Source organism: Nannospalax galili, unplaced genomic scaffold, assembly GCF_000622305.1.
Source record: "Nannospalax galili isolate Female #2095 unplaced genomic scaffold, S.galili_v1.0 scaffold136, whole genome shotgun sequence".
NCBI lineage: Eukaryota > Metazoa > Chordata > Mammalia > Rodentia > Spalacidae > Nannospalax > Nannospalax galili.
Window position 1 is genome coordinate 5,840,900 of NW_008340872.1, and position 17,927 is coordinate 5,858,826.

A 17,927-nucleotide genomic window follows, 5' to 3' on the forward strand; every position below is an offset into this window, starting at 1 on the left:
AGTGTGTTTTGTGGTTCTCCTTCTCCCTCATCTCTCCCAACTCTTTGTTACCCCTGTTTCCCTCTTGTAGCCTCTCTGCTAGACTCCTTCTTTTGCGTGCCCAGTGTGTTCTTTTCCCCACTCATCCTTCCTTATCACCTATCATCACTCTGTTTGGTCTTTCCTCTTTTGGTAAATAAACACCTATGGCAAACAGGCTACATTTATTGCTTACTTCTTTTTGTCAATGGTGCAGTGCTTGATCTCTTGGGGTCTAGTTCCTCCCTTATGCCCTCTTCTCCCTCTTCCTTCTTCCATTCTTCTCCTTCTCTCTTTCCTATTTTTCCTCCTCTCTCCTGTTCCTCCTCCTCCTCCTCCTCCTCCTCATCTTTGTTTTTCTGCTGCTTTGTCATCAGTGGTTTTACTTATAGATCATCATCTTACCAAATTCAGGGGCGTGCTCTCATCCTTTGCAGCTCTATCATGACACTAGGTGGTGTGGCTGTCCTTATTGCTGTGGTTCCTGTTAACCCTCCTATCTTGACTTTCTCTATTCTTTCTTTGTTTATCTCTGATGTCTTTGTTTCCTATACTTCTAAACATAAGCATCCTGGGGGCTGGAGAAATGACCGAGTGATTAAAAGTACTGGCTACTCTTGCAGAGGCCCAGGTTTGAATTCCAGCACCCACATGGTGGCAAACAACCATGTAACTCCAGTTCTGGGGAATCCGATGACCTCTTCTAGCCTCCTTGGGCGTCGAATGACATGGGTGCACTTACCTACATGCAGGTAATAAACTCATACACATAAAACAAACTAATAAACTATTTTAAACATAAGCATGCTCAATGCTCTGTACTGAGTCTTTTATCTTATGGACCTTATTGATCAAAATTGCTTGACCTGTTAACTCAGGGAAGATGAACTCTTAATCATTGTTTTCATCTTTATTCTTTGGCTCTCTCTCCTTTTTGCTAGGTGCTAGGGCTTAGCTGCAGGGCCTCGCACAAGCTGGACAAGAGTTCTACTGCTGAGCTACCCCATCAGCTCATATACTGCATTTCCTTATTTCCAAAATATTTGCTTATTTATGGCACAAACAATATATGAACATTATAATTCTCCCGACTTCTCTATGGTCAATAGCAGAACCAGCTGTTACCAGATAGCAGGAGTGATTCTTGGACTTACTTCTTTCCTTCATGGTTGATAAGTTATATATCGCTAAATAAGTCCTGTGTTGTCTTTTTCTACAATTTTGCTTAAATCTGCCTCCTTATTCCCATTTATTTGGTCACCAGCTTAACTCGGATTCTTGATTATTATTTGAATTGGTAAGTGTGATTTAAAATGACCCAGTGGCCCTCCCTTTGTAGCATTCTGCTACTCCAAACCACTTCTAATCTCATGATTTCCTCGACTAAACCCTGTTATAACTCTCATCTGTGCCCACCTCTCCTGCATAGAAGACCACACCTTCTCGAATTCTAGCACTTCTTTACCATAAATCTCTCTTTAACTTTCCTAGATCATCTCTGCTGTTTATTTAAAGGGTCAACTCTTCAATCCTCAAATGCAGACATTTCTATTGTTTTTTGCTTCATAAATACCCCCACTCCACCTGTTGAAACCATATGCATTCTCTATGAATTAAAAAAACAACAACCAACCTATTTATGTACTCAAGATCTTAGGAAGTGCTTTTAATTTTCTTAAATATTTTATTTATTATTTTTATTGTATGTATATGAGTGTATTGCCTGCATGTATGCGAGTGAACCCATGTTGTGCAATTCCACGGAGGTCAGAAGAGGGCTTTGGATTCCCCTGGAACTGGAGTTAAGGATGGCTCGTAGCTGCCACGTGGGTGCTGGGAATTGAACCTGGGTCCTCTGCAAGAGCAGTCAGTGCTCTTAACCTCTAAACCATCTCTCTAGCCTCCTATTATTTTTTTATTTTTTATTTTATGTGTATGCATGTATTGCCTGCATGTAGGTAATACAAGTGTCGTGCAATGCCCACGGAGGTCAGAAGAGGCTGTTGGATCTCTTGGGACTGGAGTTATGGACAGTTGTTAGCTGCCATGTGGGTGCTGGGATTCGAACCCGGGTCTTCTGCAAGAGCAACTAGTGAACCAGTGCTTATCTTAACCACTGAGCCATTTCTCCAGCAGGAAGTACTTTTTAAAAAGGAGATGCATTTATTTTCATTTAATGTGTCTGGGAGTTTTAATCTCATGCATATGTGTGTACTATATATGTACCTGGTTCTTACAGAGGCCAGAAGACTGCATCAGATCCCCTGGAACTTGAGATACAGATGGTTGTGAGTCACCGTGTAGATGCTTGGTACTGAACCTGGGTTTTCTGAAAGAGCAGCTGATGCTCTCAACTGCTGAAGCATCTCTCCAGCTTCAAGAGATGCTTTTATAGTTGCATTTAAACTACATATTTATCAGGCCTAACACAAGACTCTTGATATACAATGGTACAGAAGACAGGCACCTATTAGAGAAGGCCAGCAAGAAAAGAGAGTGCCATGCTCTAGTGTAGGAGGGAGGGGGAGTAATAAGAAGTGGAGTTGGGATGTCTGACAGGAACAGAATATATGACATTTAACCTTATCCCCTCTCAGAACAATAGGAAGACACTGACAGCTTTTTAAGTAGGGTGGAGTTGATTTTGAAAAGGTAACCAGGCTGGTATTAGGAAGTATGTCTTCGTCTTGAAGAAGAATGGAGAAGGGAAAAGGGAAGCAGTGAACAGGTAGAGGCAGGAGTCCGGGGCAGTGGTGATGGTGCTGTGACCATATGGTAACAGTGGCCACAGTACACAAGGAGAAAGCTGACAGCCTTGAGGTATATTTTATGATAGAACTGACTGGACCTGCTGACAGACTAGATGAAGAATTTATAATGAAGAAGAAATGGTTTCCATTCTGAGAATTTAGGTGATGGCATTATTTACTGAAACAAGACAGGCTGGAGTAGATACAGACATATAGGAGAAGTTGTAAGGTCTAATTTTAAAAGTTTTTTGGCTTATATTTCTTTTTATTTTATGTGTATGAGTGTTTTGCCTGCATGTGTGTAAGTGAACCCATGTTGTGAAGTATTGGTGGAGGCCAGAAGAGGGTATTGATCTCCTAGAACTGAAGTTATGGACGGTCATGAGTTGCCATGTGGGTACTGGGAGCTGAACCTGGGTCTTCTGCAACACTAACCAGCGCTCTTAACCACTGGGCCATCTCTCTAACCCCAGGATATCTAATTTTGACTTTTTTCTTTTGGTCTTTTTGAGACAGGGTCTCCCTGTAGCCCCAGCTGTCCTGGAACTCACGATGTAGACCAGGCTGGCCTCGAACTCATGGAGATCTGCCTGCCTCTGCCTCCCAAGTGCTGGGACTACAGGCATGTGCCACCACGCCTGGCCTAATTTAGACTTTTAAAAAATCATTTATACGGGAATGCCATTGTCGTAATCACTCATGATAGTCCACCTTGGAAAGAATTTACATGTCTTCTAACGAACCCACAAACAAAATGTACTGTGATGTGCTGCTTGGAAACCAAAAGGACAAGTTGCTGATGAAAGCCACAGCATAGATAGGAGGGAGGGAAGCCCGCCCAGCAGGCCCCACAGCACAAGGCTCCATTCATTTACCATAATGTCCCAAGTAGGACAGTCCATAGAGAGAGAATTCGATCTATTGGTCCCGTGTATTTTGGGGGCGATGAAGGTGCTGTTGTGCCTTCTAAATACATTAAAACAAAGAATTGTTCACCTTAAAAGAGTAATTTATTTTCTCATGTGAATCATATTGCAATGAAGATGTAATTAAGATGTTTGAAAAAATAAAAGCAGTGGTTGGGAAGCTGCTCTGGCATGGGTTCTCTAGGAAGCAGTGTCAGGTGGAGGGTTCCTCTAATGCCATTTCTTCAGGAGCTGGGCAAAGGAAAGGAGAGCTGCGTAGGAGGGCTGGGCTTTCAAATGGGAATATCCGGTCAAGTTGACAACGTCCAAGCACTGTGCTTGATTCCCTGGGGCCATTCCCCAACATGCTGTCTCCCTCTCTCTTGACTATGTAAAGAAAGTTTATTTGTAATGAGAAGGATGAGAGTGTACCCACAGCTTCATCTGCCTCTGGTTAAGGGTTCCCCCACAGGATATCCTTCCTGTACCCCATACTTCTTGGGTTATATAGTCAAGCACCGGATGCACTCCTCAGGGTCATTCCTACATGTTCTTGGGTCTGCTGAAGGAGGAAGCAAGGCATTCTAATTTTCTATCTGTGTGAGGTGGGTTGGAATCTGCATGTTGATGATTCCTGTAGCAGCAGCTACATAGGAGTTAGGAGAGACTGAGAGATGGTGAAGGAATCCACAATTCATGGCTAATAAAGATGCCCATTATGTTCACTAAATAAATGGGCTATCTCACACCATCCCTTTCCACCCTATTTCTTCCTTATAGATACTATATTAATGATTCTTTATTACATATGTACACATATGCATATATTTTGACCTTTGAGGCAGTATCTAACTATGTAGCCCTGACTGGCCTAGAACTTCTATGTTAACCAGGCTGACCTTAACAGAGAAATCTGCCTGCTTCTGCCTCGGAAGTCTTGGATTAAAGGTGTGTACCACTATACCCAGTTTATTCATTCTTTGAATAGAGCATGCATATCTAAATAAGTCAAATAAAGCCAGGTATCAGGATTAAACTTTTGTTTCCCATCATACCAATAATCATTAAGGAGTTTTCTTAAAAAAAAAAGAATGAATTATTTATGGAAAGTTTCCCCTCAGTTATATTACATAGTGATTAGGAAGGTGTGGATGAAAGAAGATAAAAAAGCTAAGTAATCTAAAATAAGTGCTAGTTAGTAGTGAATTAATTGCACAGTCTACGAAAGCTATACAGTTAAAATTACCAATGTCAGAACCTTATAAAATTATGTTATCTGAATCCTAAAATCATTTTTACATTTTTCTTCATCTTCGTAATAAAAAAATGAGTTTCCTTTCTGAGAAATTAGGTAACAGTGTTATTTATTGAAATGAGACAAGTTGGAGTAGATGTAGATGTACAGAAGTAATTATTCCTACAGTTTTGATGTTTTCTGTTGTTTTGTAGATATTTGGTTATTCTTCCCTTCTTGCTTGTGTTTGTGATTTGCTCTCTCTCTCTCTCTCTTTAATGCTTTATTTTCATTCTCTTTCACAGTTTTTGTATGTGTATGTATTTTTTCTTTGTGATATCTCTGGGGCTTACATTAAAAAAATCTTATAAAAGACCATTTAAGCTCTTTATTCCTTAACATTTTGCTGTAGTTGCGTGGTTGCCATTAATCCTTTTAAAGAGAGATTTGGAAATCCATGTGTCATTGTTAAATAGCAGAGAATTTCTGAATTTGATTATAAATTTTACTCATTATTTTTGTATGTTTCATCTTGTGCCTTAGAGAGGACTTTTGTGTTGATTCTAGCTGAGCTGTTGAGCTCAGTGAATCCAGACGTCGCTATCTCCTTCAAGACATGGGAAAAATCAAGCGATTGCTTCATTCGGTGGCCTTTCTTTGTCTCTTCCTCCCTGGAGCGTCGATACTGCACACATTTGGCAGCTCAACGGTGTCTCATCCCCCTTTGTTTTTATTTGCTCGCTCTTTTTCATTCTCTTTTCCTTCTTTTTCCTCTAGTTTATTTCAAATTGCTGCCTTCAAATTAAGAAGGTTTTTCTTTTGCTTGATCTAGTCTGTTATTGATTCCCTCAAGTGAGCTTTTTACTGTATTAATTAAAGTCATCCATTTCAAAATTTAAAAAAAGGAAGGGCTAGAGAGAGAGTTCGGTCCTTACAAGCATTTGCTGCTCTTATGGAGGATTCAATTTCAGTTCCCAGTACCATGTCCAGTGGCGCACAACTTCCTATAACTTGGCACCTAGGGATCTAGTACCCTCTTCTGGCCACCATGGGCACCTACACACATGTAACATATACATACACAGACACTTACATGCACATAAATAAAAATTAAATAAACGAGTAAATAGCTCTCTAGTTCCCTGTTAGGTTCTTCACTTAGATCCTACACTAAGGATCTTGTTTAATTTGCCTCTCTCTGTTTGACGGCATCTCACTGACCTCACTTATGATCATTATTTTGAACTCTTTGAAAGCAGTTTATAAACTATTCTTTCTTTGGAGTCAGTTGCTGGAGAGTGATTGTGGTTCTTTGGTGATGCTGTATTTCCTGTTTTTTCAAGTTTACTCTCCTAACTGAGGTAGGGTTGCAAGACAACAGGAGATACAGGAGTGACTCTCTACTGGGTCAAGTGTGACCTCCCTATGGGAAGCCTGATCAGGAGCTGACTAGTCTCCATTGAATGTTTTACGGTGCCCTGGAAGAGGGTTGGCACAGTCTCATGAGCATGTAAGCATTAGCTAGATCTTGGGTCAAACATTGTTCTTTCTACTGGGAAGGACCTCCTGTTCCTGGGGAGCAGGTACCTTATGGGCTTTGGTGGACAGTCATGCTGTTCTACAAGTCTGTGATACCAGCTGAGGTCACAACACTATAACCATTTATGTGGCACAATGTGGGCATAGCCCTTCTTTGAAAATATGTTGGCGTTGTTTTCGTCTGTGTAAAGGAATACATATTCCACCTGTGGAAGTCATTAATGCTGATGGAAATATTTTGAATATTCTCCTGCCAGTGATGAGGTAATGTTGTACTTTCAGACTTGGACATTGAGAAGTGACCGGAGAACTGGCTCGTGGAAATGAGAAGAGCAGGGAAACAGTGCTTGGCATTTGGAGGAACTGTTTAGGAATTAGTTTGTGTGATTTGTGTCATTATTTCCTGCCTGTGGTATTTCAGATAAGGAAAGCTCTACTCCACCTTAATAAGTCTTTGAATAAGAATTATGTGCATCCAAGACATCACCAGCCTGAGAAAAATGTGGAGTGTGGAGATGGCTCAGTGGTTAAGAACACTGGTTGCTCTTGCAGAGGACCAGGGTTCAATTCCCAGCACCCACAAGGTGGTTAACAATGGTCTGTAACTCCAGCTCCAGGGGAATCTAACCTCTTACCTCTTCTGACCTCTGCAGGTATTGCAGGACATGGTTGCACTTACATACATGCAGGCAATACACTCATACAGATAACATAAATTAATAAATAAAAAGTTAAAAAAAGATTTTGGATTGCTCACTTCAGTAGCCAAAATGAGCCTTTACTGACTGCGATGTTTTTCAAGAAAAGAGCACAGTGAATAGTAGTTTATCAGAAGCACTTTACAAGCAGAAGCTTTTTAAAGTTTTAATGATCCTACAAAAGCAGCATCATGAAGCGACAGGGATTGTTTTTGGAGCTAGATGGCATGGGTCTGAAGTTTGATTCTACTGCCTAGTAAGCATGTTACCTCAGGCAAATTTCTTCAACTTTCTGGAACCAGTTTTCTTATAACATAGAACAATTCTCACATCACAAGATCATTATAAAAAATAAATAAATTAATGTTTGTCAAGTGCTTGGACGAATGCTTAGTGAGTCCTATCTATTCGTCTATCAAAAGTGCTTGGACGAATGCTTAGTAAGTCCTATCTATTCGTCTATCAATTATTTAGCATTTTATTCAGAAAATATATAAATAAACACTCCATGTAGTGTTTAGAGCAGAGTTTAGCACAGAATAAGATCTCCATGAATATTTATTTTAGTAATATTTAAAATAAAAAACAAACACTGAATAATAAAAAAAAATATTTTGCTGAGACTTTCCTCTAAGAAAGTTTGATAGGACAAAGGAAAACAGAAATAAACAAGGGAGAAGAGACCTTTTTCTTCTGATTTGAAGAAACCAAACCTGAGGCCATTCAGGTGAGATTTTCTCTGGGAAGCAGGCTGGACCCTTAGCTGTTACTGTCAGCAGACAAGAAACAGAGAACATGAGGGAATCCAAGAAGACAGACTAAGACTTTTCCTTGTTTTATCCATGTCATCCAGAGTTAAAGAAGACAGGCCACTTGTGACCCACTTGTGTGGGTCCATCCTGCCAATGTGGAATTAGCAGCTCTGGTTAACCTGGGGCAGTTTCCTTGAAATCTCATGGAAGTTTGACCCTGGGATTTGTCAGAATGGTTTATTCATGAGAATCATCTGAGTTAATCATTAAAAGTAACGATTTCCAAAATACCATGCTGGTTTAGGAGAGAGGAGCACCTGGAATTCTGAATTGCTAACACTTTCCTTAGGAGACCCTTCTGCCAGGTTGGGTTTGAGAATCCCAAACCCAGTCCTGTGGTGTGGACTATGTAACTGAAATACCACTGCCACCTCATGGCATCATATTCAAATTGCAGGTTCCAATGTCCTTTCGTGGTAGAAGGAAACAGTTGTTTAACCATCTTCATTTCGTTCTTAGTCACTGCTGCCCCACCTACAAACATGCTTTGTTTCCCATGTCATCTGTGTAGACTCCACTTCATTCTCATTCTTGAAGCAACAAAACATTTTTAACCATTAATTTATTCTTTTTCTTAAAAAACTGAATTTGAAGATGGTTTTGTCTTTTGGTTTTCTGTGATTCTAAACTCTGATGCCATCAGTTTATGCATTAAAAGAAGCAATATCCACTATAAAATGTTATGTAGACTGATCTATCACAGAACCTGAGAAAGAATCTTAATAAATACATTTCTGATAGGAATAATTAATTTAGCCTATTGAATCCTATGACAGACCAATAAAGAAATCAATCTATATTCAAAACCCTTTTGAAGGGTCTCACTGTAGCCCAGGCTGGCTATGAACTTGTGATCCTCGTGTCTTTGATCATGAAGTGCTGAGATTATAGATGCATATCATTGGCTATATCCAAAATCCTTGCTGCTTTTAGTTTGAGTTAATCCAGATTTTTAGTCATATATGAGAATGGTTATTTCTTAACTATTTAAGTTGGTTGTGAAATGAGCTTTTTGGAACTTAAACTCTGCGTGTTTTTACTCTTATCACTGAATAGAATGAGGAACAAGAGGAAGTACTGAATTCTTAAACACAGCTGTTGTTTTTCTTGGTTAACTAGGTGTCAATGTGAACAAAACATGGTACAATATGACTTTCAAATAAGCCGCATACCATTTAGGACCAGTGCAACAACTCTGTGACAAAACAGTTTGGAAATGTTTAAGATTTATAACTGAAGATTGCATGTTCTTTATAAAAAACAAAATAGATGTTAAAAAGAAGATGCTCATAAATGGGTTAGATGAACATTACTGGCAGATTGTTCCTAGCTGTCTTATTATTTGGTGCCCTTGCAGGCTTTATACAAAGGCTCATTCATTTTTAATTTTTGAAAATTTGATACATGTGTACAATGGATCTTGGTCCTCTCTATCCTTGGTTCCCTCCCTCCATGTCCCTCCCATTCATGTCTTTATTCATAAAAATAAATAAAAATAAAAATAAATTGTTCAGATGGATGATTGTTTTGTGGAAATGCTTTTGAAAATTAAAACTGTTGAGATAAAATTCACACAACACAAAACAAGCTGTTTAAAGAGAATGAGTCAGTGGTGTTTAGTATATGCCTGGTATTCTCCATCTTCAATATTGACCTAGCTCCAAATGATTTCTTTTATCCCCAAAGAAAGCTCTGTTTCCATATACCAATGTTTTAAAATGGTATGTGAGGTAAGTTTCAAGAGGCTTATAATGTTGTCTAATGTTTCAAAATTGTGTTACTCAAGAATCAAAAATCTCAGTGAACGGCTTTGTCTTGGATTGAGAATTTATATTGTCGCCAAAGCTTTTTTTAACCTATTTATGTCATTTGGGAGGAGTTTATAAGCAGAAGATTTACAGTCTCAAATGATGCAACTGGGACAGCAGTTAAACTGTGGAACACTGATGAAAAGACCTCAATGGCATGTCAACCGTGGGTACTGGCTTTGAAGATAGGACACATTGCTTTGCAAACAGAAAAGCCAGCAAAGCCTGTGCATTCTGTCTGTGGGTTTCTTTATGTGCATTTTATTAGAAAATAATAGGTTTATTTATGCATATTTGTGGGAAGCTGAGTAGACACAGGTACGTCACTGTCCACCAACTCAAGGTATAAAAAGCCATGTGCAGGAGGGATGCTTCATTCACCCTTGGATAGCTCCCTCTCCACAGTCTATTCAAATCTCTCCACAACTGCCACTATGACTCGTTATTTCTGCTGTGGAAGCTATTTCCCAGGCTATCCTTGCTATGGAACCAACTTCCACGGGACCTACAGAGCCACCCCCCTGAACTGTGTGGTGCCTCTGGGTTCTCCCCTGAGCCATGGAAACAGTATCTACAGCTCCAGAAATTTCTGCTATGGTGGTATCAGTAACTTCCACAATCCAGGCTGTTGCTATGGCAGTAGCCTTTACAGGCCATGGGGCTCTGGCTCTGGCTTTGGCTACAGCACCTACTGATGGACCAATGGCTGTGATGACTACAACCAGTGATCTGATGGACCTTCAACCAGTGATCTGTGCAAGGGAACAACCTGAAAAGCAGTGACTGTCCTCCTGCCTCCCATGTGCTTGGGAGAAATAGACTGTGGTCATGCTCTTCAGGGATGATGAACAAATGACCCAGAATTCAGATGCCAAGCTGACACTCTGCAGCTAAAGAGATCCAGACACACTTTTACAAATAACCTGAAGTCTGACAGTGCAGGAAGTAGCTTGCTTCCTGGGCTGTTCTGCCTATATATTAAACTGCATCAACGTCACTGTATTTTAAATTGGGTGTGGGTGGGAAGGGGTCTTACTGTCAGTCTCCCAATAAATCCGTTTCATTCAGCATATACATTTTTGTCCTTGTCTTTATTTTACCGTGTTTTTAATTCTCTGCAATTTCTAGTACCAAGTTTAATTAAATTTTATTCTGATGTCAGGAGAGGATGATATCTAATCATTTTTATATTGAGGTTTTAGTTTTTAAGATTTCTTAGAAATGTTCCAGTTTAATTCAAACACATTACAGTTGTTGGTATTTCTCTATGTTGATTATAAACAGAAAAATTGTTGTTGAATACTAAAAAAATATTTAATTACTGGAACAATCCAGTTTAGCCTCATTCTTTTCTTGTTATTCATAACCTCAGTGCTTAGCTCTAAATACTGCAGATTTTTGTGTGAATTACAACCCAGTAATGGACTTAGCTATGAAACTCCATATTTAGGGATTCCTCAGATGTCATCAGTAAAGGGAAGCCAACTGTTAAAATCACACAGCATGTTTTTCATTTTTCAATAGATGGGCTTTATTTTCTCTGCCTTCTTCACCTCTGATTATACACATAGCTAGTAATAAAAATGAAGTCTTTTCTTCTCTGGAATGATAGTTATCATCAAAAGCACTTGAGATGATATATACCCTGAACTTAGAAAATGTTCCCTCTCTTGCCTTTGGAGAAATCTCTCCTTTATTGAAGCACAATACTTTATGTTTTGAATTAAAGCCTGTGTGTCAAATATTTATTGTACTCTTGCCCCCAAGAAGATGCTTAGTTGATTGTTCATTGACTTGACTTGTTAGATTTCAGCTTTATGAGTACAAAATATTGTGTAGTCCATTATAAATTTCATTTATTCCTGCATTAGGAATGATTGACTCTGGCCTCTGTGTTAAGAATTCTGATGCTATTTAAACTCTCAAGCAGGTATTGGCTTGTTTGCGGAGCTGACTGTCTTCAAGAGGAAATAATTCACTCAACAGATAACGTGTTACTACAACACCAAGCACTGTCATAAGTTCTGGGGCAGGGGGAGGGGGCACAGAGATAAATAAAACACAGTCCTTTCCCTTAAGAGTTAAATACACTCTTTAATGTATAAAGAATTATAATATGTTTCCATTTTTCACCACTTTGTGGCATGTGTGATTATTCAAAGATATATATCATTCATTTCTTTTTCCCTCTTTCTCTCTGTCTCTGTCTCTTGTCTCTTTCTGTCTCTTTCACACACAATCCCACCACATACCAGAGTATGTGAGCTTGCACAGAAAGGAAGTTTGAGACCAAAAATATGATCATGAGAGGACTGAGAGTTACTTATCAAGACAGATGGGGATATTCGAGTGGGAAAATGAGTAGGGCTATGTCAGCATGTAACAAACCTGACAGAACTGACAAAACTCTAATCCATAGGCAGGATGATCTGTTGGTGGGGTGATCACAGAGGATTTGAGTACTGAGTGGGTAGCTGGGATCGCAAACTACCAGAAGTTTGTGGATTCTACCATCAAGGCTAATGTTTATTTTCTAAGGTCATATTGCTTTGAAGTTTGTCAATTGGACTTATTTTTTCATTTTGACAATTTGAAACCTACAAAAAAGTTGCTCTAACAACACACAAAAGATTTACTTGCCCAGATTTATTAAATATTCACATTTTGTCCCGTTTACTTTATCATTGTATAAAGTGTATATACAAGGCATATAATGTCATACTGTGTATGTATATGATATAGTCTCTTTATATATCCACATGTACCTATATTACATATGTCTTATCTCTCTTTTTGAATATATATGTGTGCTATGTATGCATGTTTGCCCTTGTATGGTGTATAGACTAGAGATTGATGTCAGGTATTGTCCTCGATCACTTTTTACTTTATATATTGAGGCAGAGTCTCTTCTTGAACCTGGAGCTCACTGCTTCAACTGGTCTGCCTAGTCAGCTTGCTCTGAATATTCCTGCCTCTGCCTTCTGAGCTCTTGCATTACAGGAGGGCCACCAATACCACCTGACTTTGTATACACATTCTGGAGATCTGAACTCTGGTCCTCATGCTTACAGCAAGCACTTTACCTGCTGAACCACCCCCAGTCTTTATGTTTCTCTTTATATACATACATGCATACACAATACTCACATATTAATATATTCATATATATTCATATGTGTGTGTATATATGTGTACTAATGCTGTTTGATATCATGATGCCATGAGTTTACTCTGTGAACAAAGACAGTATTGTTGTGAAATGCAGGAAACAATATTGATATCATACCACATGACTAATATTTTATATTATTACTTTCCATCCAACCTCCAGTGTATACTCACTGTTATGAATTTAATTGTTTGTTCCAATACTGTGTCGGGTAGCCACTTTTTTCCTGGTTCAGGATCTAAGCCCATATAACCTCTGTCTCTTTGATATTCTTTCATCTGGATCCATTCTTAAATTCTGTATATTTTGGCCTCCATCAACTTGAAGAACATAGAACAATTGTTTTGTAGAAAGTCCCTTTACTTGGATTTGTGAAATTCTTCCTCATCTTTCCATTCACGTAGCTCATCTTTGCAGAACTGCCTCAGAAATGAGACTATATCTTCCTCAGTGCTCTGTGTCAGAGATGTATTGCATTGGCTTATGAAGATTTGGTAAATATTGCTTTCCTATCACGTTGTGAAAGTAGTTCTTCAAATTTCCTCATATAAAGTTATTTCCCCATTTATAATTAATGATTGGTTTGTACAAAGATGCTTTAGCTGCCATGTGGGTGCTGGGAACTGAACCTGGGTCGTCTGGAAGAGCAGTCAGTACTCTTAACCGCTGAGCCATCCCTCCAGCCTCTATAAAGACACTTTAACACTATGAAAATAACCTTTTCTTTTTGAAGCAAGGTCTTGCTGTGAAGCCCAGGCAGGCCTCAAACACCTAACTCTCTTGTCTCAGCCTTCTGAGTTGCTGGGGTTATAGGTGTGCAGTACCATGCCTTGCTAACATCTTTTTTTTTTCTTTTGTGCTTTTACCAACTAATTTTAGGATCCATTCATAAGTTTCTTTTTTAAGTCTGTTTGCATTCATTAGTTGGCATTATGCTGTAAAAATAACTTTTAAATCTCCATTATTCTGTTTATTTATTTAAATAGTTATATGGACATGGGCTTATAGTTTATTTTACTCAGTTATTTACATTTCTTAAATATTGTTATTAATTTTGATTCTAAGTGTCCTAGATATGGATGGTAGAAACACATTCAAGGGTTCATTTAGTCGGGACAAATTCAGAAAGTTAGAAATCCATGATGTGTTTGTCCTGTGCTGTCACTGTTGTGTATCTCGCTAACCGCCTATTGAATGCTACGCCAGTCACTCTTAGGATGCTGTATCATCCTCTCCTGAGAAGGTGCACTGGAGCTCTGTGTTCGGCGACGGAGTTCATCGACAGGCAGGATTCGCTTTAACATATGGGAGAGACTGACCTTCAGGCTGGAGGGGGTGGTGGTCTCCAAAGATCTCCAGATGCCACGACTGTAAAGTGCACACTTCTATCACCCTGTTAACTCCCCGACTCCAAGTCTGGATTTTCATTTAACTACCTTGCCTCAGTTTCTGATCTAAACCTAGTATTTTGTTTCAGTTTAGCCTTGGTTTGGAAGGGAGCATTTGCTCCCTCATTGGTGGCCCTTACTCATTTTCACTCTTGCTTCCTCCACATGGTTTTCCTCCACCTCCTTTCCATCATGTAGAAATTTAATCTCTTTGATTGATGTTGTCTCTAAAATGCTTTCTGACATCTTTCACTACAAACTCTCCTTTATAGTACCAGTATAGTACATAGTTTACAGTTTATAGCATGTGTAAATAAAATTTTATTTAATTCTGATGACTATCTTGGGAGTTGGTATCATTTGAAGAAATTTCCAAAGATTAATTTTTCCAAATGGTAAATAGTCACTAAGTAGGAAAAATGAATGTAGAGCCCATATACCATGATGGAGTTTTCTGAGTCTGTCTGTGCCTACTGTTTCGCCACTAACAACAGGCAAAATATTGGCTATGTACTTGCCAATTTGGTCCTAACTGAAATTATCAAGATCTTTCAAGATTGTCACAAGCTTGTCAAAATTTTAAAATAATTATTAGTTTCACTTTTAATCTGAGTACTAGCCCCTATAACGTCACCTCATCATTATCTATAAGAAATTATGTCTTATATGTGAGTAGACATCCTGAAGTAATAGTAGGAGCCAGGAAAATGAAAAGGAAGCACAGGGGTAAAGGGAAAGAAAGAGCCTGAGAGAGGGGATAATAGGAAACAGATGTTACCAAAGGGGAAATGGGGAAAATGGGGATATTCAACTGGGAATGGAGGAGTGAAGGACATACAATGGGGGAACAATTGGGGAAAAGGGGAAGAAGGAACTCAAGAGAGCTAGGCATTATAAAGGGGAAATGGGGGCACTTAAACGGGGGAGGGATGAGGAGGTTAGACAGGGAGGGAGAGGGGAGAGATAAATAAAGCTTAGGTGGCGTAAAAAGCCAGAGGGGTATGTATTAACTCAAAAATCCCATGAAATATACACATATAATATCTTTACATGAGTGTATGTATATATCTGAAGGCTACATAGCAAGAAACACAGTGAAAGATAGGAGAAAGATCCCTTTGCATTGTTGGTCAGGGTAGTCCAAGAGACTCCCAGGTTAATACAGGCTGTTGCCAGAGCCCTTGATCACCTCCCAGAACTTGAAGGTAAGACCCACTGCTGAAGATAGGAAACACTTCAGACATAGACAATCGAGCTGGAACTGCCTTGAAAGCCTCCTCCCTGAAGACTAATTCCCATAGTTTTGGAGGATACTATACAAGCTGCTAAGGGAGAAAAATCAATCAATGGTCCAGCCCAGCTGTAAAGCCTAATAACCATAATAACTGGCACAGCAAACTATCTCTATTGGTACAGTAGTGGCACTTTTACCTAGGGTATAATCAACAGCTATCTAATTGGGCTTAAAGCCCTCTCAATGAGAGGAAACTCGTGTGGTACTGTAAATACTCATGAACGGAAAAGCCATAAATCCTAGCGAAAACACTATCTCTATTGTATCGCTAGATAAATGAAACTTACTGTATGCTAAATATGGACAAGTATACCATACACCACTCATCAAAGAAGCTTCCTCCAACATATGGAGGCTATTACAGCATTCCACAACTGTTCACACACAGAGTATATAGGCCAGAGAGATGCTCAGCCCTAAGTGACACATCTACAGTGGGACCTCTATACCTAAGACTCATGAAACATAGCAGAACAGGGGGTAGAGAGAATACTAATACATCCCTCAACTCTCAACAGCAAAGCTTCCTCATACAGCAAAGAATGATAGACACAGAAGGCCACAAGTGTCTGAGTTTAGAAACTAAGACTGCAGAGTGTATGTCCCTGGGTAGGACTCCTATACTAAACCTCACCTACCCATGGTTCAGGGACCATTGTAAAAGAGGGGGCAAAAATTGCTAAAAGCCAGGGTTGGTGCATGAACATAAGGAAACACAGTCTTTCAAGTCTCTGGGATCCTGCTCATGAACTTGCAGCAATGATGACTGCATGCATTAGACCCATGCCAACTCAATCAGACAAAAACCCAGCACAGAACTGAGGAAATGGGCAGCAGGCCCCACCTTAGCCAAGGAACTATTGGAAAATGATTTCTGTGGGGTGAGGGAGAGTAGATCTTCTTTAAGGGAGTGATTCTAGATAGACTGACTAGACTCCAGTGGATGAACTTGCACCTAGGGACATCTGGGTACAAATGCTTGACTAAGTAGGGCTTAACATATATGACAGAATACTAGAAGTATGGTGGGGGGACTATGTGGGATGGGGAGGGGGGGAAGTCTAAATTTGATTAATATCTATTATATGTAATGCATACAACCTTTAAAAATCAGGGAAAGAAGCACAAATAGGTTGCATGAGCTTACAAAGAAAACCACTTCAAGGGAATAAAATTTTGTTGTGTGCTATAAAAAGAGAATGTCAGAACTTAGTTCCTAATATTTCGGCTCCAATTCACATTTCATCATTTTTTTTTTCTGTATGGAACACCTACCCCAGCTGTCCATCAGGTCTTTCTGGCAGTCCTTAATCCCTCTTCCATGATTTCAAAATGTAAAACCGTATCTTTCCTAAGTTCTTGGGTCACTTAAAATTTCTTATACTTTTAAGGAAAAAGATCAACAGAGGTGCATGAGCCTTACAACTTCCCTTTGGCTCAGTTCCTACCTGTTTTTCACATGGTCCCCTTTCCCCCACAACGGGGCCTTTCATAGATCTGGTCCCCTCTGCCCTCTTCTAGCAAACTGCCAAAGATCCCTCAAAAGATCTTTTTCAGCTTCTGTTAATGTCTCCTGTTCCAGTTTTGAAATCGTACGTCAGTTTATTAATACGGTTCACATTGCGCTGCCGAGGCCCACTACCCCTAAAAATACACTTTCAGTCAAACAAAGCTGGATGTGTTAACTTGTTGCCCCCCAAAGACCACACAGCATGAGAGACTGCGGGATATCTTAATGGCACAGTACCTGGAGGGGATTGTTTTTACAGAATTACACTTGCCTTAAGTGGTCTGGAGAATAAAGAGGGCAGATATACCTTTCATGTGGGAGGGAGAGGTTATTAATTTCCTATTTACTTTGTAACTACCACAAATTTGGCTGCTTGAGACAACACGAGTTTATTATCTTGCAAGTCGAGAGATCAGGAGTTGAAAATGGTTCTTGCCAGGCTAAGATAGGGTCACTGAAAAGATAGCATTCATTGCTGAGTTTCTAGAAGACAGTTGGTTCCTTGATTTCCCAGTTCTATAGACCACCCCAACTCCTTGACTTGTGTATCTCCATCCCTCTCCAAAGACAGCAGTAATAGCATCTTCTAATCACTCTAAGATTCTAGCATGGATCTCCCCGTCTTTATCTTCCATCTATGAGGATCCTTGTTATTTCATCTGGGACCATCTAAACAAAGTGCAATCACATTCTCCTCTCAAGGCTTACTGACTGCCATCTTTAACTTCTCTTTGGTAATAAGCATATTCATAGATCTCAGGGATCAGAGTGCTTGCTCACTTGGGAGACCACCACTTTG

At 39.5% G+C, this 17,927-nt stretch overlaps 1 protein-coding gene across 1 annotated transcript; it reads left to right on the forward strand.

Annotated features, from left to right (window-relative positions):
• The first annotated feature begins 10,198 nt into the window (after positions 1-10,198).
• LOC103736477 (keratin-associated protein 7-1) lies at positions 10,199-10,459 on the forward strand. The gene has a single exon (XM_008835995.1). The coding sequence runs from the start codon at positions 10,199-10,201 to the stop codon at positions 10,457-10,459; it is 261 nt and encodes an 86-aa protein (XP_008834217.1).
• Positions 10,460-17,927: the final 7,468 nt, after the last annotated feature.